The sequence below is a fragment of the Mus caroli genome, unplaced genomic scaffold, assembly GCF_978045245.1.
Source record: "Mus caroli unplaced genomic scaffold, Mus_caroli_1 scaffold_7, whole genome shotgun sequence".
In the NCBI taxonomy this organism is placed as follows: domain Eukaryota; kingdom Metazoa; phylum Chordata; class Mammalia; order Rodentia; family Muridae; genus Mus; species Mus caroli.
In genome coordinates this window covers 118943166-118966132 of record NW_028227262.1, presented here as the reverse complement: position 1 = coordinate 118966132, position 22967 = coordinate 118943166, and the positions used below count along the sequence as shown (strand labels likewise).

Below are 22967 nucleotides of genomic sequence, written 5' to 3'. Positions count from 1 at the left end.
TTCTGCTTGCGTATGAGTAGCTTAATGTCTTAAGTTCTGTAGAATTTAAATAGCACCACAGGAAAAAGTCTCTGAGCAACCTGCGGACATTATTTATTCTAATTCCTGCTTACACCAAGTCCAATATGACTGCTGGCTCTGGCTTCCCACCACAGAGAAGGAAAAAAGAAAATCACTCCTAGGCTATTTACTCATTCCACGGATTTTCAATAGAGCCAGCCTGAGGTTACAGCCCAGGATGTCCCCCCACCCCGCTTTTTGAATGAACACTGTAGCTTTTTCCTTCCTCTCTCCCGCCACTTCCTGCCTCTCTTCTATCTTCCCTCCTTTGTCTCCTGGCTTCCTTCCTGCCTGACCTCTTAAATAGCCTGTGCCCCCTTAAATGGCTTCCCTTTCTTAAACACATACCCCTTGGGGAGATAAACATTTTATTAAGGAGACACTGGCCTAAGGATATCACAGAGCGCACAAGGCTCAAGACAAGGGGGCAAGCTAGTCCCCAACACAACCGACACAAAAGCCATGAGATAGTCAGCCAAGGTAGCAATCCGGCCTTGCCTGGGTTCCAGGAAAAGCACGGGTCTCCCGACTAGAAAGCTATGGTCTCTTGCTCTAAACTGGAATGATTTCCAGATTCACTGATGCAAAGAACATACGCCTTTCTGGGAAATGCAGTAAAAAGAGGTACATTTTCAAATCACTCTAGTCTCCCGGGGCTCCCCCAAATCATTCTGACAGAAAGGAAGAGAGAAGTTGGCAGGTTTCAGCACATTAATAGCAAACGACAAATTAGTAACTACGTTCTTTAATCTTCAACATTCATAATTGCACAAAGTATCACTGATCATTTAAATAATACATGTCAAATAATCTAATGAAGAAACTGGTAAAGTGGAACGTTAGGAAGCAACAGTGTTGGAGAGGAACACTGAGTGCAGAAGGGGTCAGCTCTCTTGGAAGTTTGAGACTCTTGCCAACAGGGCAAAGAGCTATGGAGAAACACATGGAAATACATTCAGCCTGCTAGACCACGCCAGTAAATACACAGCAATTCTAACAGCTTTGCAGAAACAGTCTCTGTACGTATATACAGTCATTTCTAACACTAACATCCATTGGCGGGAATGCAGAACAGGAACAGACAGAGACTTCCAAAACAGAATTGGGTGTAGCGGTCTACCTCCTGCCTGGCTGATGTTAAACTGGCAAACCAGAACTCTGTCACCGAGGAAAGGTATTTTCATTAAAAATGTATACGTGTCAGAGATGACTGAAAATCTTGTCCATGCTAGGGGAAAGTTGAGTGTGGAAAAATTTGCATTTTTTGATCTATGCTGTAAAGAAAATAAAAAGCCAGTGCATGTTGGCATTAGCAAAAGGCCGAACCAAGCTCTCAGGCAATAAATTTACGGGGAAACACGACAGGCTCCTCATTAAAGCTATGTGTACGTTGGCTGAATTTTATACACGATTCTTGAATCTTGTGGAAATTTGGGCACGGCCTGACATCTGAACAATGTCCCTGGTTTGTTTGATTTCTAAAGCATTGGAAAATGTTGCACTCTGGAAATCAAGTGGAGAAGAATAAACACACTCTGAAGCGGGCGGGGCGAGGATGACTGAGTTATTTTTCCATATGTCTCCATGAGATATTTATTACGTTTATTTCTCTTACAAACACAGCCACCCTGCTAGAAATACTGTGTGCCTTTGCCTTTTCCTTGTTTTCCTAAAGTGGTGAGAAAATAGTACTGCTAAGGCAACTCTCACCCAGCAGCAGTAACCACCTAAGGGTAGGCAATTTTCAGCTGGCTTTTCAGAAGCTGGTTGCCATGACAAAGAGCACAATTTATTCTTTAGTCCCTTATCACAGCTACGATCACAGACCATAAAAATTAACAAGGCTCGTCCTTCCCTCTGACTTCATGGGCCTCATCCTTACCTGAGGTCTTTTGTTCCCCCAATTAAATAGAATGGATGTCAGTCATCTAGCAATTCAATTAATGCCGATTCAAAATTCTGGCCAAAACCAGAATCTATAATCACAGCCTCCTAATCACAGCTCAGTCTGAGAATGAAAAGCAAGCAGGAAATTGCACTAATTACTCAATTAGACTAATACTGTATTTTTAAGCAAGGGCTTAAGGGGTTGTCAGCCCCGACAAAGGACTCCTGAGTCCCCCTCACCTGTGTGTCCCCTTGTCCGCGTGAAGCTGATGCTTTCAAGTGACTGTGATTTCTATCCCTCTAACAAAGCTGGACTCACATCAGGCAATGGGAAATTTTAATTGATATAAGGCTCATTATGAAGGGGACAGCTGTGGTGGCCTTCCAAGGCTCTCAGCACAGACCAGCAGGTTGCTGGGGCCTCCCTGTACTGGGCCCTCCTTCTGGTGAGGAAAGCTGAACACACATCTTTGTGGTCCCAGGAAACCATTTAAGGAGAGGATCATTTTGCATAGAGCCTCTCTGCTAAACCAGCAAGATGCACCCATGCTCACAGACCACCCCTCAGCTTCAAATGCCCAGCAGAGCCTGCAGCCTGCAGAGCGAGCTAAGACTCAGTGTGAGGACTGTGGGCTGCAGAAACCAAGAACTCATCTGCACCTGTGGGGACAGCGGCCAATGCCAGGCCCACCTGGAGAATCTTTCATGAATCAACAGTGAATGAAAAAAGCTAGCTGGGAAGAACACACCAGCAGATGTGACTGAATTATTTACAGAACAACACTGGTTACAGACCAAACAGGCTGGACCTTATTTAAAAGAAAGTATCTTTCTTTTTTCCTAGTCAATTTCGAAAGACATGAATCTTCTGTAAACAATGGAGGGCAACTAGAGCCTGCCAAGCCTCTGGTTTTTGTGGTCATCTGTCAGACTCCTTCCTGAGTGAAGGGAGTGGAGCTACAGATGGACAAGTGGGCCTGGTCCAGCCCGTGTAGCATGGCTGTTTCTCTACAGCAGTTCTGAAAAGGACCAAGTTGGGAGCGCTGAGGGTTCCGAAAGGAGGGGGCGTTTATTTGAGTAAACAACAGAGGCCTTCACTTCCAGGGTTTGCCTTGCAGGTGACCACTGGTGAGCGTGCGGGGGCTCGAGTGGCCGGCAGGAGAGCTGGTGGGCAGGTGCTGGCCACCGCGGCCGGCGGCCACCTTCGAGTCTTTTCCAGCAGAGCTATTCTGGTTCAGTCGACCTGAAAGGAGCAAGAGAGAGAGGGAGCAGGGCCGCAAGACGGGTCTCCAGGGGAAGTCAGCCAAGACCACTTTTAAGCTAATGTTGCTGCTGAGTCTGTGGCCACTGTTAGGCCAGTGACGCCCTCGGGGTGCAGCATCCCCTGTGGGCCAGGGGTGATCTCCTGCTCATCCCTGAGATCAGCTTGGTGCTGGGAACAAGGGTGGGGATGGAGAGAATCTTCTTCCCCTTCCTTATCCTCAACAAACCTGGTCTCTCACCCCTTTCTTGAGGGGGGACTGAGGAGAGAGAGAAGAGGGGGCAGAAGGCAAAGACAGGAAGGCAAGGCAGGGCCTCTGGGCAGGGCTTTAAGCAAACCCAGAAGCAGAGACTGGAGGGAGTCTCCCAGGAAGGAACCTGAGTGCCCAGACCTCATGCGTCCTCTCTGCCTAAGACACAGGCTCCCCATGCTTGTTCTCAACACTCAGTGCTTGCCAATACCAGTGCCGCCCCTCCCCCAGTACCTGTGTCATGCACAGAGCCCCAAGCACTTTAAGAACATGGATAGAAAACTATTTTTCACGTGACGAGGGATATTCAAAGGAGCACAGCTCAGCTTCACACAAACAAAGGTCAGAGCCTCTTACTAGGGTTGTCTGCTGGTCCCTGGTCCTCTTCCAGGTAACATTCTATCTTTTTTAAGTCTTCTGGGGTAAATCTCCACTTGTTCTCAGCTGGCAGGGCTGGCATTTTGGGGCCACGTCGTTTCCGGACAGAACCAAAAGGGAGGGCCTGCTGGCAAGAGGCTGGCAGGGAACCAGTGACCAGTCCTTCTGGGAACTTCTGAGCTAAGACTTTCAGACCTATCATAGGAGAACACCAGGAAAGGCAGGATTAACATAGTGAGGCCACAGCAAAGCTGCAAGAGGCCTGTGTGTTGTGTCTTCTAGCCCTTCACCACTAGGTTAGAGATTTGAAATCATCCTTTACTGCTGTGTCAACGAATAAACTAGAAATGGAATTCAGCTGAGAATTCCATAGGAAATTGTTTGCTCAAGTTTTTAGTATTTTTACAGAACCCCGCAGTGATGCTGTTATCTTAGGAATTAAAAACATGTGCCTGCCTTAATCCTAGCAGTCAGGATGCTGATGCAGGAAGATTAAGAGTTTGAGGCCAGCCTGGGCTATGTAGCAAGATCCTTTCTCAAAAACCATAAAAGCCTCAAATCAACAAAGCTTACAGTGAAAAACATGAACTTTCCATTTCCCTGCAAAACAAAACCCACCCAACGTGCGGACAGAAGCAGAGAACATTTCACTTGGCTTCAGTTCCCTCAGAGAGCAAAGCTTTCTCTGTGCCTGGCACTCGGGTCCTAGCACTGAGCATTGGAGGAGGCAGTGTGGGTCTGGCAGGGCAGCTGAGTGTAGAAACCCAACCTGTAAGACAGACTGCAACTTTGCTCACCCCCGGAAAGCATGAAGAGGTTTTCAAACCCGCGCTCACACATGGTGGTGGCCGCCTGGCTGGCCAGCCTCTCGTCCTCATCGTATAAGATGATGATCTTGCCGTGGGCGTTTTTCTGTGAGATGAGTTAAGGTTCCAACAACAGAGCAATGCTACAGGACAACACTGAGCAGCCAAGGCTCCGCCTGCAGAGTGCAGGGACACAGACCTCATTCTTACCACGGTTACCTTGTCACAGAAACCACATGAGACATGGCCGCTCTGCTTCTGGAACCACGGGGACTCAAGTGCTGACAGCATGAGTTGTATACTTGACACCTTTTACCCTTTTACCTTTACAATACTGGAAAGGAAAAGTTACAGCCTCCATTTTCACTTCCTTTGTCAAATACATCATTGAAGGAAGGCTTCCTTACCACAGTACAATAGATCCACCTGACCTTCCAAAATCAAGGGGCAGTTTCCGAAGTAGATCTCACAAAGAGCTACGACATACTGTCAACATTGGGGCTCCCAGACAGTGTACATTAGCACGGGGAAATCACAAACGTCAATTTTCTCAAGACAAATCATACACACACATAGAGAGACTAGTTAAAACAAAATACCTCAGTGTGGTGGTAGCAGCTGACACTCAATTGTCCGATAACAGGGCAGTTTACTTTTTCTTTTTTTAACACTTTCAGTATTTTTCCTACTTGTATGATTTTTATGAGTGAAAAAAATTAAAAAATTTAAAAGAAAATAGAAAAATCTTTACTTCTTAAGTTTAATTTGGGCAAGCTTTTCAGAGAAACCATAGTCTCAGAGTTTTCAACAGATTATACACGCTCAGCTGGCAGAGCAAAGCATGAGTTAAAAGGACCTGTCTGAATGGTTAGGAGGCTCAGCAGCTGCTAGGAACCCAAAATCTAAATATGCTGACCTGGTTAGTGCCAAAGGTCCCTTGCAGTTTTCACACTAGGAACGTGGCTCACGGTCAAGTTTGAGTCTTGACTAAGTTTGAGTCTTAAAATCTCGGTAATATCCAATGCCTTAGAATACATCAAAGGATACGTATTCAAGAATGTCATTTGAATAGGGGTTCATTGTCCTGGATAGAGTTGCAATGGGGTAACTGTAAGCTACAAAGAGAAGAACACAATCAGAAAGCCTAGAGCTCTCTTACAGTCTGACCCCACTTCCCAGCTGGCTACGGTCTAAGAGCTAAATACAAAGTCCATGAGCCAAAATACACCTTAATATTTCATGAAAGAAAGAAAAGAAAAAGGGCTGCATGAACAGAGGAGGAAGGCCGATGGCACTGCTCACTGCACTGTACCCTGGGCCCGGGAGACATAGTCAGCTACTCTTAGAGGTCACAGAGGTGCTCACACCAAGGGTTTCCATGATGGAGCTGGCACGGCTTTTCTGACTGCTGACCCCGTGCTAGCATTACACTTCCTGGAATGAGGCTAGGCTCTGCTTCTGGGACACAGGGGCCCCTTCTCTCTTACCCCCGACAATGTGACACTGCTGATAAGAATCTCTGTCTCGAACATCTAGCAGCAGGAAGGGACAGTCCGGATAAGGCTTGTCTTTGCCATTGGGTTCTTCTTTCTTTACGAGCCCTTTGTCTACATCCAGTTCCCCAACGCCACTGATGACGCTGTCAGCAGAAAAAAAAAAAAAAAAAAAAGTTCACCAGAAACAAATCAGGGGTCAGAGGTTTAGAGGTCAAATGCATGTCTTCAGAATGGAAAGATGAGAGAGCCTTGTCTTTTCAAAGAGCACCCCAAAGAAAAAGGAAATGGGCAGAGTGCCTCAGTTCTGCCCAGAAGGCAGGACTGTAGATGCTGTTCCACTACTGGACCCCAAGTTGGGGTTACTGTGTACCTCCTCTTCTCCTCACTCAGAGGATGAAGCCAAGTCACTGAAGGACTGGGGGTACAGAGGATAGGGCACGTGCTGCCCTCAGCAACAAAGGTAACATTTAGAGAAGGAAAGAGAGGACAGTCAAACCAGCAGGATAAATGCTCGGAGAATAAGGTTTGCAGGACAAGAGAAATGCAAATGATTTCTATGTTAAACACAATATAAAGTATCAGCAATGTTTTACATGTTTCATGTACAGTCTTGGACCATATGAAGACAATCTGGTCAAATGTGGACAGACTATAGTGGCACTCCCAAAGATGATATGCAGTGATACGGGAGTCATTTTAGTTAGTTAAGTACACTCTCTGATGCTCCATCATGGAAAAAAAAAAATCACCCAATGACATGTTCCTCAGAATGTCCCATCATTAAGTGACGCGTGACTGTACTTACACAACGACCTATCCGGTGTGGACACGGAACCTTATTTTCAATAGTTATCTGCACTTACTTCCAATTTACACAGGGCGATGAGGAGCCTGAAGAGGCTTTTAGAGTTATTGGCATTCATATAATGAGACAGTGGAAGAGCTGGGATTAAAATAAGGGAGTTCATTGCTGACAGCTCTGTTTCTAAGGTCATTAAACATGAGCTGCCATCTTAATGTCATAGAGAAAATGTGACAAGAACATCAGAGGACTAACAAGACCAGGGGCCGTGAACAAAATGGCAAGTAGCAGAATGACTGTAAAGAAGTATGAAGATAATATTGTTCTCGGACATCTAAGGCGCTGATGAACCGGTTATCTGTGTGTTGCCTAGTTCCTCTCCATCATAGGACCTCACTGTCTTCATTTAAATCAATAAACAATGTGACTCCATACTACACAGTGCACATTTCAATGATGCAAATGGGAAGAGGACCCTACTTGATAAGAACCTGCACTCTTGGTGGAAGCACTGGTGGCTTAAATATCTTCTTTGTTAATATTGACAGAGGGAGGGAGGGAGGCATGGAGGGAGGGAGGGAGGGAGAGAGAGAGAGAGAGAGAGGGAGCGGGAGCAGGAGAGGGAGAGGGAGAGGGAGAGGGAGAGGGAGAGGGAGAGGGAGAGGGAGAGGGAGAGGGAGAGGGAGAGGGAGAGGGAGAGGGAGAGGGAGAGGGAGAGGGAGAGGGAGAGGGAGAGGGAGAGGGAGAGGGAGAGAGAATGTGCACCACATGTTCAGAAGCCCCAGAGGTCAGAAGATGGTTTTGAGCTATACTGTGTTGAAGACCAGCACTTACTTATAACCAACAGTTAACATTTGTGAGAAGTAACGCACGGAATAAGGTCCTTGTGAATACAAAGGATGAGCCATGTGCAGTTTCAGCACAAATGCCAGTGGCTGCCATCAATTTCCTCTGTACCTGTCCCATGCCAGGGGACTCTGTGGCTCTGTGTCTTTCTTACTGTAGACAGGACAATATGCGCTTCAGTAGACAGGACAAAACTCATACTCAGAGCAGAAACCCAGAACATGAAAAAGTTAGATGCTAATTAGCCCGCCTGCACGCAGAAGGGAACCAAGAGGTGAACATTAATCCTTGCCTATTAATCCGCGTCCATGTGAGCTCAGTACAAAGTGAGAAGGCTCAGGCAGCATTTAAGTAGAAAGGATGCCTAGGTCTGGGATGAAGACAAGGAATGTCATTGCTGCTGGCTCTGCTCGGGGTAAACATCTCTGAGATGAGTTAGGAGAACAATGCCAAGTGAATGCACAGACCCAACACAAGTACCTCTGCAGAGTGGAACGGCTGGAGTCCCCTGCTCCCGTGCTGTTGATGAACTGGACAGGGCTGGGTGACTGTTCCTCAGGGCTCCCTTTCCCATTTGTCTTGGCAGCGATTTCAGTATCAGCCTCTGAAGTTGCAGAATCATTGTCTAAAATTTGCAATGAAGAAATGCTTAGGGCTGGTGAGATGGCTCAGCGGGCGAAGGCGCTTGCCTTCAAGCCTGATGACATGGGCTTCATCTCTGGGATCTACACAGTAAAAGTAGAGAACCAGTTCCCAAGAGTTAACCTCTGACCTCCACATGCACATGGTGACATTCGTGTCCACCCACTCACACCACAAACAAATATAGAGTTTTAAAAATTAAAACAGTAATCAAATGGAATCTCAGATTTTGAAGTAACTTATTATTTCCATTGATACAAAGTTTAAAAAATCACATCACTATCAGTAAGTTATTCTAAAAGTTGTAACACAAGGAGCTCTAAAAATGCAGTGAAACCCCAGGAGTTCCCCAAGGTGAAAACTATTTCTTAAGATGTTTTCTGTCCCCACCCCCACTCCAGCTGAGGACAGAACCTTGCTCAGAACTCACTAGGCAAGGGTTCCACCAGCCGAGCTAAATTTACACTCCATCATTTTTTTTAAAAAACTGTATTTATATTTGCTCTAATGGTACAAAGAGGACAGTGTGGAAACTCTAGCACTCCGGTAAGCGTTGAGGAAGTGGCACCACATTTATTAGCAGTCATATTTTTTCTCTGTTGTACAAGCTCTTACAGTAAATAAATTTGGCAGTCATATTAAAAAGTGTCCCTTCATAAAACAGTGATTAATCATTTTCATTAAATCTCACCTTGAATGGGTGTGGTGGCTCACAGCCATAGTCTTAGCATTTCAGAGGATGAGACAGGAGGACTGATGTAAGCTGGAAGCCAGCTCTTGCTACACAGCAAGTCCCAGGCCAGTCTGAGTTACAGAGTAAGTCCCTGGTTCAAAAAAAAAGAGAGAGAGAGAGACTTCTGTCTCTGAAGTAGGAATATGCTGTGTGATGAAAGACGGGATGGTAGTTTTCTAGATACCCACATACTATGACAATGTCAGGGATACGTATTAGAAGGCTTGCTAGGCTGTGGCTGAGACAACTATTTTGCTGTAGGCATCTTTTTTTGGTAAGAAAATCTGGGTCCTTAGACTTGTGTATTTTAGAGACAATGTCTCATAGATGAATTGAGTGAACATTCTCTTAAAGAAAACAATGGGTGGTATTTCTTGTCAGTGGCTAACTTTTGAACAAAGCCCAGAATTTTGGAATCTGTGTCTGGCATCCAGAGGTGAACTATGACAAATCTCCCCTGCCCCCTGTAGTAACACATTTCTGATTTCCATAACTCAGGAAAATGACAGCTGAAAAATGAGAAGATAGGAAACCACACACAGGCAGAAGCAGCACTGAACCCCTGAGACAGCAAAGGACTTTAACAGGGCACAAAGGCCCATGGGTAAGGGGTCGGAAGCCATACTATAGCAGACCCTTAGGACACAGCTGGCTGAGATGGCGCAGGCCTGTACTGCAAGAGGATAGGAGTTTGAAGTGGGCTGAAAGGAACGGAAAGGGTGGGAAGAGAAGAAGAAAGAAGGAAGGGGGAAGGGAGGAGAAGGAAGGAAAAGAGGGCTGCAGAGGGAAATAGCGAGGGAGGATGAACCAGCTGACAGGCTTTAGTGTAGTATTTGAGAAAGCATAAAATGACAGAAAGGGCTTGGGAAATACTCTGTCTCCTGACTAACTACAGGTCTGTGGGAGCCAGATTTTCTTGACAGACTTCAACCCAAACAGCACATTGTACCAACTGAAGGCAAAAGCAGATATCAGAATCAGCTGTTGTCTGCTAAAACAGACATAAAAGAAATTTACAAAATACTTTAAGCCACTTGGTAAAATTCTGGGTTGGAAATTAATGGGTTTTTTCAATATAAAAATATGTTTTTATGGGTAGGGGAAGAGTGTGTATTTAATATGCACATAGCCATGGGTTTGACCCCTAGTAACACACACACACACACACACACGCGCGCGCACCAAGTGTTTGTGATGGGGTTAGGATTGATATTTTTATCTGCACTAATGAATATTGCTTAAGTTCTCAGGTTAAAATTTTATACACTAAATTTGAATAGATACAGTTTACATATACCAAAGCTCTCTGTGTCTTCAAATAATCTTTAAGAATGTAGAGGGGGAAATGAGGCCACAACATTTGGGAATTTTCTATTCTAACAAAAACAGTTAAAGAAGATATAGAAAAGGCCTAACTATTTAAGAAGACTACAATTGAATTTGTATATGATAATATGCCTAGAAACTGGACACATAAACCCGAGGTTATGATTTAAATGCTGCTGACCACATAGAACATCTTTTCTGTACAATGATTAGAAACCCAAAAGATCTCACAGTAACTGCAGCAGTGAAACATTCATATGGAAATATAACTATGGCCACCATAAGTATCTATCTATTCAGACTATGGCCACCATAAGTATCTATCTATTCAGACTATGGCCACCATAAGTATCTATCTATTCAGACTATGGCCACCATAAGTATCTATTCAGACTATGGCCACCATAAGTATCTATCTATTCAGACTATGGCCACTATAAGTATCTATCTATTCAGACTAAGGCCACCATAAGTATCTATTCAGAACTTCTAAGCTCCTTGGTCTCAGACACAGTTTTACTCTGGTCTCAGGGAAGACTTCAGTAAAGAGGTGCCACTTGTGGCTGTTCCTGACCGTCAGAATTGAGTTTTTATCTTTAATACTGCTCTTAGTGGAAATTGTTACAAATAATCAAAGGTTTTTCTCATTATTTACGGTATTATAACAGATCCTGTTGTAGCAAGACATTAATTATTGAGGGTGCTCACAAATCAGTAAGAAAACGAGATGAGCATTGTTTTAGAAAAAAATAGGAAACAACATATAAAAATATTTTTAAGAGAGAGAGGTCCAATAAATGAATGTGCGTGGCACATACATACACATATACAGACATCTCCATTTCATTACCGCAGAAATTAATCCACTTAGCTACAGTTTTATCCAGTGCATGAGCGAGCAGTTTCTAAGGGATGATTATTCCGTGTTAGTGGCAAGGCGTTCCCATTCACTCCTGACAGGAATGAGCAAGCGAGCGCAGGGCAGACCACACTGGGGGTGGCGTGGGAGTGGTTACCTTCAACCGTTGGCAGCAACTCACTCTCAAGGAGCGACGAGACTTACGTGCCTTTTTACACATATACAGTGTGGCACTCTGTCATCAAAGTGACAAATCAGAAACAATTCCTGGTGTACCCTACAGTAGAATAATTAAATTAAGATGTATGTCCCAAGAACAGATATAGACAAGAACACAACTTGTACAATCCCGTTTTTGAAGTCTGTTTAATGATATGGAAAATATGCATGAAAAAAATGTTAAGGGAGAGCAAAGTAAAGCTATATACAGAGAGCACACATTGGCCAGGGCGAGGTGGGGGATGCAGGAAAGGGACCCAAACATCAACACCGAGTATTATTTATCATCATCATCATCATATTTCTTCCGGATATATTTTTGCCATCCTGAAGTATATTTTTTAAGTCGGGAAAAAGCACTAGCACTGTAAAAAGCGAGGCTTGCATTCTTCAGAGGCAAGCAACCCATACACAAGAACAGTCTGTTCTCAGGCATGTCTGACTGCACCATCATCTGTGGTGCACTGCAGAAACACTAATATTACTCACACATTATGCCATCTGACTTTACAAGAGCCTATTTTGCTCTGCAAATTTATCTCGGAAGAGAAAATTGCATGTGCCCATATGTTCTGGGGCACCAATCTCAACAATGAATTAAAGGCCAAATCTAGGTGCTTATATAACCCGGTTAAAATTGGGAGTGCTTGTATGAGGAGACGCAATTATCTCCCTTACAATGGGCCCTTATTCCTCTGCTGGGTGAGAGGCATCTGTCAAAGATAAATTCCCGTCGTGTTCAGATTCTCTTTATCCTCCCTAACAAAAACCAGCCCAGTGCAATGGCAGTTGAGTTGCACAAAACCAGTGTTCAGACTTCCTGAGAACCTTGTCTTGAAATCAGAAGTTAAATTCCTGACCTACATCAACCTTAACAAACGCATTCCTCTTCAGTAAACAGGCACACATTGATTGCAGGGTACTTCAGGATAAAATCAAGACCCGAAGTCTGTGTATTCCTTTCAAGAGTGTACAACTAGACAGGTTTTATTTTCCAGTTGGTATTTAAGCAAGGAAATCTGGAGCCTGCTTATCTTCCTGGCCTTATCTCAAACCCAGTATCTACTGTCCCTGAAGACCAGAGCCAGCCTGGATTACCAGATTCCCGGCATACACATTGGCTTTTCATGTCCATGCTTTGCTGGGCTGCTCACTCCCTGCCCCCATCACTCGCACCCCTTTGAGGCCTAGTTCAGATGCCTCCAGGAAGCCTGTTTCTGTCTAACTGGTAAACATCCTTCCTGAGAACTCCCACGGTATCTCACATATTTCCAAAGGAATTCTGCAGAATCCCTTGGTGATACAATGAGAAAGTGACTACTGGAGATGTTTAGATTGGTGTCCTCCACCCACTCACCAGATATGCCACCCGGGGTTTAACCTCAGATGCTTGGACTTCCCATCTATAAAATGCACTTTCCTGATAGTTTCTGAGAGTATTAAACAATAACATTCACACAAAGTGCCCAGTGATACACATTTAACAAATGGTCACTGCCTTCCTTCAATGAACCTGGGTAATTTTGTAGCATTGTATCATTCTCCTTGACACATGTGCATAGTTGTGTGTGCACAGGACAGCTACAAATCCCATGGAAGCAGAGATGTTTGCTCAGCTTTTTAGTTTTTTACCACGCGGATTCTGTAACCTGTGTGTGTGTGCAGAAGACATTAGAAATATTTGCTGGGAAAAAGTATATATTTAAACATTTAAAACAGTGAAACTGTGTGTCAGAAAACATTTCTTAAAAAAGAAACAAGAATAATTAGGGCAGTAGACAGCATTTCTCTGAGAGTGACTAATTGCAAACAGACGTATCAGTGACCCAAGTCCCTGTGAACACAACAATAAATGGACAGGCTGAGCACTTCCGGCTGTGGTCAATCTGTCCATTCCCAATGTCCTCAGTTCCCATTACCTTCGAGCCTTTGGATCTCCTCAGCTGTCACTTCCAGTGTTTGATCTGACAGGGAAGCAACTTGAATGACCTGATAGAAAAGAATGAAACCTGTGGATGTGTGCATATTTTATTCTAAACAAAGGCGATTCTGTCTTTTACAAAAGAGCGGGAAACTCCAAACATCAAAGACATCTTGTTTTAAGACGCTGTCAGTGTCCAGACTGGCAAATCTTATTGAATTTCAGGCCTCTTAACCATCAGGGTGGTAATTATCCCACAGATGAGTGTTACACACACACACACACACACACACACAAAACCCAAGATAACAACAACAAAAAGCAAAACTCATTTAAAACATTAAACATGAACAGCACAACAAACAAACAAACAAAAATGTTAGGTCAACATCAACACAGAAGCCCAAAAGGATCAGTTAGGATGAGAAACTTGGCTGAGAGTTTAAAGTCTCATCTTTATAGAGTCTGGTTCAGCACAACATAGCATATTTCTTGACAACATGATACTGACTTATAACAACACAAAATGATGTCAACATTTCCCTGTGCAATTGAGAAATAAAAGGAACTGTGGACATGTCTTAGCACAGTGTCCATTTTTAAAGCACTGTCCATAGGATTGCAGATCAAACTGAGTCACACTGGTAAACCTCTTGGTTGGAGGTGATAGAGAATACCCTGTCCATTATTTTTTTGGGGGGGAGAAATGATTTTTCAGAAAATGCTTTGTCCAAAGTAAGGAAATTACTCACAGCAGAGCAGTTTGGAAAGACGCTCAGGGACAGAACAAGGGGAGGCACTTGTTTTTTTGTTTTGTTTTGTTGTTGTTTTTTGGCTTTTTTTTTTTTTTTTAATCAGTAAATAAAATAAAAGTGAATAAAACCTAAACCACAGATCTGGTCACTAAGAATAGAATGCAGATGTATTTATTTTACGCAACCCTTAAAGAGAGGAATGCCACACTATCCTTTTGTGAACACCACCCCCACACATACCAACTTCTTCCCTCACAGTGAAATAATCAGAAACCACTCTTTGCAAAAAGACCCCAGGGATACCTAGAAATGCTCCCATAGAACAGCACAAACTCCTCTTTTCTCCAACAGGAAAACCATGACACTTACCAGCTGGGCAAAAGTGGTAACTTTTAGTCTCTTGAAAAGTTCATCTTTTTTGTATCTATAATCTGAAAGAGCAAAATACAACATGCATTTTTGTGGGTTCACTTTGCTCTCTTTGAGCTACACATTTTCTCCAGTTATCAAGTTATATGGTATCACTTTCAAGTTATGAGTGTGCTTTTACACAGATCATTTGGTTTTCACAGTGTGCTCGGAAGAGGAAAGGTGATATTTTCTCCATCCTCCCGTGCCTCGGCTGACTGAGGAGCCTGCCTTCCTCTAAGCTGCCTCCGCCATGGCATGGCCGCATTGTGTGGTGTGCATTCTTGTGAGCTGCCTCAAATCCTTGGCAGAACAGAGCAAGGGATAAATGTCTACATTTTACAAATGATGACAGAGACTAGGAGAAGCTGAGTTGCCTCAGGCCAAACAGCTGCTAAGGCATTTATACCCTGCCGTTCTGACTCTGACTTCAAAGAGAGCAATCATTTTATCCTGTGGTTGTAAACTATGCCAGAGACCTAAAACATCACAAGTGTGTGTCTATGTGTGTGTGTTCTGGAGGTACACAGTACAACAACAAGAACATACAACACTTCTACAGTAACTGCCCACTTAAAAATGATCTGGATGGTAAATTATGTTTTGTATTTTTACCACAACGAAAATCAAATCAAATCAAAACCAATCTAAGCAATCAGTATTCGCTCAGTATCATCTTTATAGTTTTGAAATATAACTCAAGTGAGGGTGCTTCTACTGTTATAGCAACAGCTCTTTGTATCAGCCAGGTATAGTAGAACATTCCGTAACTCCAGCATCTGGGAGGCAGAGGCAGAAGAATCCTGAGTTCAAGACCAACCTGAACTAACAGCAAGACCCTGTCTTCAAACAAAGAAAAAACCACATCTTCGTATCTCAGCGAATAAACATGAGAACTCAACCTCACCTTTCTAATATCTGCTCTGAAGATTCTCAGCAGAAACTCACTTCCTGAAAAATTTCTAACAATGATGCTAATTTTAAAGCGTACACTGTTGAACTCTGCCCGCCTTTATCCTTCCCTCCCGTTCATGGTTTTTACACTGGTGCCCAGGACTCCTTAAAGAACACGTCATTATTTCAGAATTACTAAAGGTTAGCTGGATAATTGCCATGGCCTTCATAGACTGTCTCATAGACCAGGACTCCTAGCAACAAAGGAAAGGGTTAAAGGTGGTTAAGATCATTTACTTGGTGTTACTAATCAGTTCCATGAATTCCCCAAAAACTCAGCACAAACCGGATGGTTGCTTTGGAGGGTAATCTAAGCCTGATTTACCAAATATTTTAATAATTAGAGTCCGGAAATAATACTACCTTAAAACTAGCCATCTGTTAAATATAGTATGGCTCTTTCTTGCAGGGAATTAAAACTTCTCTATTTTAAAATGTCTTGAAGAGAGCAATTTGGCAAGTAGACTATTATTTCTAGAAAGTTCTTAGAGCAGCTTCTGCTGGATAAAATGGTTAATAAATGTGCCTGGATGCAAATCCCAACAGGCTGAGTAGAGTCCTTAAAAGAACAAGCAAGTTGCTACAATATTTCCTCCAAATTGCTACCAACCAGCCCACCCAAAGTCATTTTTGTAAATCAAAATAGCAATAAATTAGAAAATGGGAGAGCCAATATCTTTCAAGGAGCTTAGATTTTGACATCTATCCATTGGTACTCTTTTGGAATCATTACATAGCTTGAAATATCTGTAAGTATAAAAAGTATGCATTAAAACCCCCTCTAGCTAAGCAGAGATTATACAAGGTAAATACCATGCATTGCTATAGTCTGCAGCGGTCTTCTGCACAGCCCTTGGAGCCCTCCACATCATGTAGCCTGGGCATCACGTACCTGGTTCTGGCTGAGGAGAGCCGTCAATGGGACTGTCAGACATGGTTACTCGAAGACACAAGATCAAGTCAAAGCCTTATGTGGAGTTTTAAATTTTATAAAAAAGGAAGGCTTGGACAACTCTGTTAGTCTGTCCTCTCAAGAAAGAACTCGGCTTTAAGAATGGGGCTTCTGCTTCCTGGGCTCCTCTCAGACTCTGCAGGACACAGATCACCCCAGCTCAGGTACACGATCGAGTTGTGCTTCTCTAGTGAGTGGAGGGGCTGAGTCAGCCTCTCTCGAGTTACTGGAAGGACAGAGACCTGACTATCTAGGATGTTTCACACTGGGTCCAACTAGTGTCATTTAACCACCAGGCCCCAAGAGTGGGCTTTGTTAATGGTCAATGGCAGAGAGCATCGTTTTCTCCAGGTACAGCCCAAAGAATGTTCAGATTACAAAGAACTCTGCATTTCCAAGGCTCTGTCAAAACGAGTTACTAGCAAAGAAAAGGAAGTTGAACTCACAGAGGAAGACAAATCAAAGAGAGTAACAGAACAAGGTTTGTGATTTCACAATGTGGTATCTGAGGTGAGGCCTGCAAAGAGCTGGGTCTAGGATGTCAAGAAACAAGGCAGCATTCTCCTCCCTCCAGACCCTAGAGAACACTTGCAACAGAAAATGAGGGGGAATGTAGGTGCCAAACCTGAATCTAAAGTTCTTCTGTCGGGATGAACACAAAGCATCAGGAGGAAGGAGGGATGGAATCTGTTCAAGGGTTTGAGTCCAAGAATGGTTCTTTGCAGGACACAGTCTCCATTTAAAGGCAGAGACTCCGAAAACCACATTGTGCTCATAAGAAATGTTTTAAAACAACGTTTAGCTGATCTGAGTGCAACAGGCCATTTCTTATGGGACAACCTCCTGGTAAGGACATGTGAGCTCACATCTAGCTTCAGATGAAAGGAGCTGAAGGAGCACACAAGCCCCTAACAGAAGCAGGCCAGCTGGGTGCTGCCTGCCTCACGTGCGCCGAGAATAATGGCAGGGCAGTGTCGGTGAGTAAACAGGATTTTCTTTTATAGTTCAGAAATGTAATGCATTTTAATTAAGACATATAACTGACATCATGTAAAGTGAATAAGAAGGGCCTGAAACCATATACTTATTTAATATTAAATGTGTATTTTAAAATCTCTGTAGAACCGGATCTTCTAGCTGAGTGTAGGGAAATAAAGAGTGCAGAAAACTGCCCCCAAGCTGCATCTACTGTGGATCTCTTACACTGTGCAATTAAAATGGGGCATAATTTTTTAATTAAAATTATCTGCTGTATCAAAAATAATTTCTGGTGTATTTCAGAATTGTAATTTCCCTCCCAAGAAGATGCATGTTAGCAGAGCCAACTCCTGAACTGAGGTAAGACAACCTCTTCCTGTCATAGGCCAAAAACCCTGGCTCTGGATTCTCCTACTTCACACCAGTCAGATCCATCTTAGAAAACAGAGGCTTTACATCTTCTTTAATTCTGGCCCCAGGATTTAAATTTTATATTGATTGGTTTTGGACACAGATTGAAAAATGACAATTCTTGGTGAGGGCAATGCATTCTGAGGCCAGTCAGAGATCTCTGCAGAATATTAGCTTCTAAAAGGGATATGCGTGAAATACGGTTGTTAATTAAAAGAAAGCAGACTGCAATGGGTGGCCAATGGAGAACACTAAGGTCAGGTCATGAACACTCACCTACGAATATTTATGAAAACATTATGAAGAGAGCTATTATTACCCTGACTCAGGTATGGACTGAATAAGAAGACTGGGCATCAGATAAAAAGACCACACAGACCGCAGTCCAACAAAACCAGAAGCTTGGGTTGTGGCTGTCCCCACATTCTAACATTAAGATTCCCTTAAGGGTGTAAGTTGATTAGCCGCAGGGGTGTCTGCCAGGCTCACCTGACCCCCAAAGCCCGCCACACATGGCCACTGTAGAAGCAACGGCCAGCTGACATCAGCTGATAGATGACTACAGAGTCCCATCTTTTCTCCAAAGCCATCGATAACGGTACTCACTTTTTTTAATCTCTTCTAGCTTCTCAATGTATTTGGTCATGCTGTTACCTAGAAAGAGAAGGCAAATCTTAGCTATGCTTTACTGTTGGGAACTGAGTACCATTGTGAAATGAGGCTGAGAGTAAGCACCCCGTCAGCTCCTCTGTCCTGTTACTAGAGAACTTGGGAGAACCGGCAAACGATCCGTGTGTGTGTGTGTGTGTGTGTGTGTGTGTGTGCGCGTGTGAGTGTGTGTGTGTGCGCGTGCGTGTGTGTGCGTGCGTGTGTGTGTGTGTGTGTGCGTGTGTGTGTGTGTGCGTGTGCGTGTGTGTGTGTGCGCGTGTGCGTGTGCGCGCGTGTGTGTGCATGTGCGTGTGTGCGTGTGTGTGCGTGCGTGTGTGTGTGTGCGTGTGTGTGTGTGTGTGCGTGTGTGTGTGTGCGTGTGTGTGTGTGTGTGTGTGTGCGTGTGTGTGTGCGCGTGTGAGTGTGTGTGTGTGCGCGTGCGTGTGTGTGCGTGTGTGTGTGGTGTGTGTGTGTGTGCGTGTGTGTGTGTGTGCGTGTGCGCGTGTGCGTGTGCGCGCGTGTGTGTGCATGTGTGTGTGTGCGTGTGTGTGCGTGCGTGTGTGTGTGTGCGTGTGTGTGTGTGTGTGTGTGTGTGTGCGTGTGTGTGTGCGTGTGTGTGTGTGTGTGTTCTACAGTCTTTCAGGTTAGGTGGCGGCAGCTAGGGAAAGGGAACCCATGAAGTGCTCCCCTTCGCTGTGCACCTCCTCAACCTCCTCAGCCTCAGGCAATATAGATGATCCTTTATAGCCCACACTCCCTTGTGTTTCCTTTTTAGAGTTAGAGGTGTTCTTCCTCCTTCTACCCCCACAGTCTTTTGTGGTTAGATATACAGAGGAAGACAAGAAAGAAGCAATCATCTTTGAAAGTGTAAAATCTGCCTCTGTGGCTGCCCAAGCAACTCTTTCCACTCCACTCTGTCTCTGTGGCTTCCCCTTCCCTTCCCCCACGGCGTGTCTCACTATTCATGCTGATGCTGCAGCCTGAACTAGACCACACAATCTGGGCACTAGCGCTCATCATGGGCTTGGCGTGCTGAGGTTCCCACTGCCGTGGAGCACGTCCAACCCTCATGTTTTATGGTCTGGTTCTACAGTACTCAGCACTGGCCAAGGTGGTCTGGAGCATTTTCATGCTTTAAAACTGATCATTCTGGCTTCCAAATGAATTAAATTCTAGCTTTCAAGCCGTAGCTGTTATTATTATTATTATTTGAACTGAATGTGCTGCAATTTGATTTGATTTAACATGGCAAGCTCCATCTTGCACCTAAATATGGTAAATGAAAAACACTCAAAATAATTTTCATTTCTACAGCGTTGCCTCTCTTTAAACCTTGAGTCTCAGCCTAACTTCTGATCAAAGTTTTTAATGCTTTTAATAAATGACATAAACTCGTACTGCAAAGCACTATTCTGAATTTTTCTTCATGTTTGGGTCAGAAACTGAGAAAAAAAAATCCTGTCTTAAACCCCCAAATGTATTTTCGAAATTATACCATACTTACTTTGTTATTAAAAATTTACCATGGATTCATCACAGAATAAAAATCCACAATTTTAGGCTTTTGTTTATGATTACTGTCATCATTATTTTAGCCTGTTTTTATCTTAGGACACACTCTCTATTATGATAGTAAGGATGCAGTGTACTCCTAAACTCAGATGGTGTCTTTCTGGAAGCTCACAAGCAATTGGGGCTTCTTGGGAGGCCTAACGCCTTCTCAAGAGAGAGCCTGAGTATGTTTCAGAAGATGCTCCCAGGCTACTAAGAACCAGGCAAAAACTAAGTAAATCTGTTTTAGGAGCTTTGGGTTTTTCTTTCTTGGATCAAAGCTCTCTTCCTACTTTTGAGGGGGGGAGGATATACAAAGGGGAAAAAAAGAAAAAAACCAATATTCCTTAAATGTCTAATATAAGCCTTTTGACCAGAGAGCTGACCCAGGAATCCCACAGCAGAAACCATCAACTCTTCCTGGACCCCCACCCGTCTTCCTGCCGCAGCTCTGAACTCAAGTGTGGACTTGCCAGTCAACACAATGAGGTTCTGAACAAAAAGCCAATTAGTTTGCTGTTCTGCGTCTTACAGTCTTATCCTTAACACACTTGACACAAGCACCCTACTGACGGGCTCTTCCTGTCTCCTTCACCGTGTGTGGTTGAAGTGGCCGTGTCTTTAGGTTTGGGGGAGCTTTAGGCAATCTAGGAAGAAAGCTTGGAGAAAAAAAAAAGCCTCATCAATTTGCCCAGCAATGCAGCAACTTAGCAATTATTCAAGGATTAGTGTTCCCAACCTCCTGGTTTCTTGTATGGTTCATAGACCCACCTGGCTCTTCTACTGGCGTTTTATTGTAACTATTAGTGAAGACTGAACCCCAGGCATCCTGCATGCAAGGAAAGAACTCTACCTTAAGCTATGGCCACGGTTCTCCTGTGGTTTTAAAAACATTATAACTGTGGGAAGTGTTCCTTCTTTGATCACAGGACCATCTGATGCTACAAACTCCCTGAGGAATGGAAAACAACAGCCAGCCTCATTGATTTTATCTTTTATTAAAATACTGTAGTTACAACTAATACTGTTTCTACTAACAAACTATCTGAACTTTATTTTTATATGTGTATGTTTTTTAAAATTCTACAGTGCTGGGGATTGAACCCATGGCCATATATGTACTAAGTGAATGCTCTACCATTCAGCTATGTGCCTGTTCCTGAAAGTTAATTTCTTCACTGTCAACACTTCCTGTGGGTTGCACTGCACTGCATCCTATATCAGCAGACCCCCCCCCCCTGGGACGCTCAGAAGCAAGGGCTCCCCCACGCCCCCATCATTTCTTTTTCCTACTGAAGGAAAAAGGCAGGAAATAAAAAACCTCTTGTATTTCACAAATACCTGGGGAAATTATGAACAAATCTAAAAGAGGTAGTAACAAAGTAACAAAGGCTCTTTTCTTTCCAGCCTTTCGCTCCTCTCCAGGTATGGAGAAGACAGCGGAGGGTTTCCACAGGGCTTCAGTTGGAGAGAGGAGACACTGAGGACTGTCCCCAGGCCCTGTAATGACCCAGTAAGTATGAACAGTGGCACTTTATCACCAGTTTGCTAGTAGTGTGTTAAGTAAGTGCTTTCTCTTACTACATCTAATTGCAACAAAATTACTGGAAACAGAGGAACTTCATAGGTCATTTATTTACAAACATGTCTTTTATACCAGAGGAGCCTGAAAAGCTATCAGAGAACTAATCTTTTAAGACTTTAAAAAATCAAGTATTATTGCCAAATTTTCCTAAATAAGACTAATTAAAAAGCCAAACAAAGGAAACTAAAAGCTCAGCAGCTGTCCAATGCCCAACACTGAACGGAGCTCCTAGCTCGAGTGGGGAGGGTGCCAGCGGCTTGCCGGCTTTTCCAGCACAGTCTTAATGGCTTTCCTTGAGCTCGGCTAACCTTCATTTTCTAATGGCCCTACACTGGCTTATCCACCAGGAAGTAGCTTTTCCCTCCCCGCATTCCTGCAGCAAGCATTTATCACTGTCTGGACTGCCTTATCTACCTTCTTCAACAGAGAGCCCAAGGCTATTTATCTGTGCACATCCATAAGCACACTCACAGGCTTCACGCCTGTGTTCTAGCGTAGGAGACACTAAAAAACCTTGGCTGGGTAGAACAGACTACAAAACTCTGCTGTCTTAAAATTCCTTAGGGTAAGTTATTTTATAATGTAAATGATCCCATCCGGATTTGGCTTGTGTTTCACACACCCAATTTTCTGACTTTCTTTAAATGATGAGGTACAACTTGATTGATACACAATTATATTACAGGGTACACGTATGAGCCACCGACTCAGGTAGCCTAGAAATGCCTAAGGTGGTATTTGGTTTCTGCCTTGTTTACCACTGAAGTTGCAATGAAGGATGTCTAACAAGAGCTCCCCAGTTTGAATCAAGAGAAAGAAACAAGTCCATCAGTAGCCTATGCAAAGCCGGAGCACAATCATCCACCGAGCGACTCAGGGCTTTGAGGTTTTCCCCACTGGGGTCCTATAATTTAATAATGTTATTTGTACTGAGCATGTAACAAAAGCAAATGCTTGTGAGCAGCAGTAATCTAGAGAGGGTGAGATTTATAAGGCAGGAATTCAGTTGCTAAGAGACAGCTCCACGGCTTCATTTTTTTTCCTCAATATTTCCCTCCTCTATGGAGAAGTTCTTTTGGCTCAGAAGGAGCAGGAAGCGTGAAAAGGGGCACAGTGAGCCTTTGTTAACCCAGGGGAGTTATATGTGGGTCTACAGCTTTCTGGTTTGTAAAAGCCTTTCACATACATTCATTCCTTTGACGAAAGAGACAAATCAAATACCAAATAAAAATGAAGCGT

At 43.7% G+C, this 22967-nt stretch overlaps 1 protein-coding gene across 4 annotated transcripts in view; it reads right to left on the bottom strand.

The window, feature by feature from the left end:
- Positions 1-789: 789 nt before the first annotated feature.
- Cep41 (centrosomal protein 41) overlaps positions 790-22967 on the bottom strand; it is a 40648-nt gene continuing 18470 nt past the window's right edge. For 3 of the 4 annotated variants that reach the window (XM_021164732.2, XM_085840756.1, XM_021164734.3), the window contains exons 3-11: positions 18551-18598; positions 14611-14672; positions 13485-13554; positions 8267-8411; positions 6130-6281; positions 5690-5757; positions 4634-4748; positions 3816-4031; positions 790-3190 (exon numbers count right to left, since the gene is read on the bottom strand). In XM_021164732.2, the coding sequence (XP_021020391.1) occupies positions 3042-3190; positions 3816-4031; positions 4634-4748; positions 5690-5757; positions 6130-6281; positions 8267-8411; positions 13485-13554; positions 14611-14672; positions 18551-18598 (1025 nt within the window). In that variant the 3' untranslated portion in view covers positions 790-3041. The remainder of the gene's footprint in view (positions 3191-3815; positions 4032-4633; positions 4749-5689; positions 5758-6129; positions 6282-8266; positions 8412-13484; positions 13555-14610; positions 14673-18550; positions 18599-22967) is intronic. The other variant, XM_085840755.1, reaches the window with a different exon arrangement.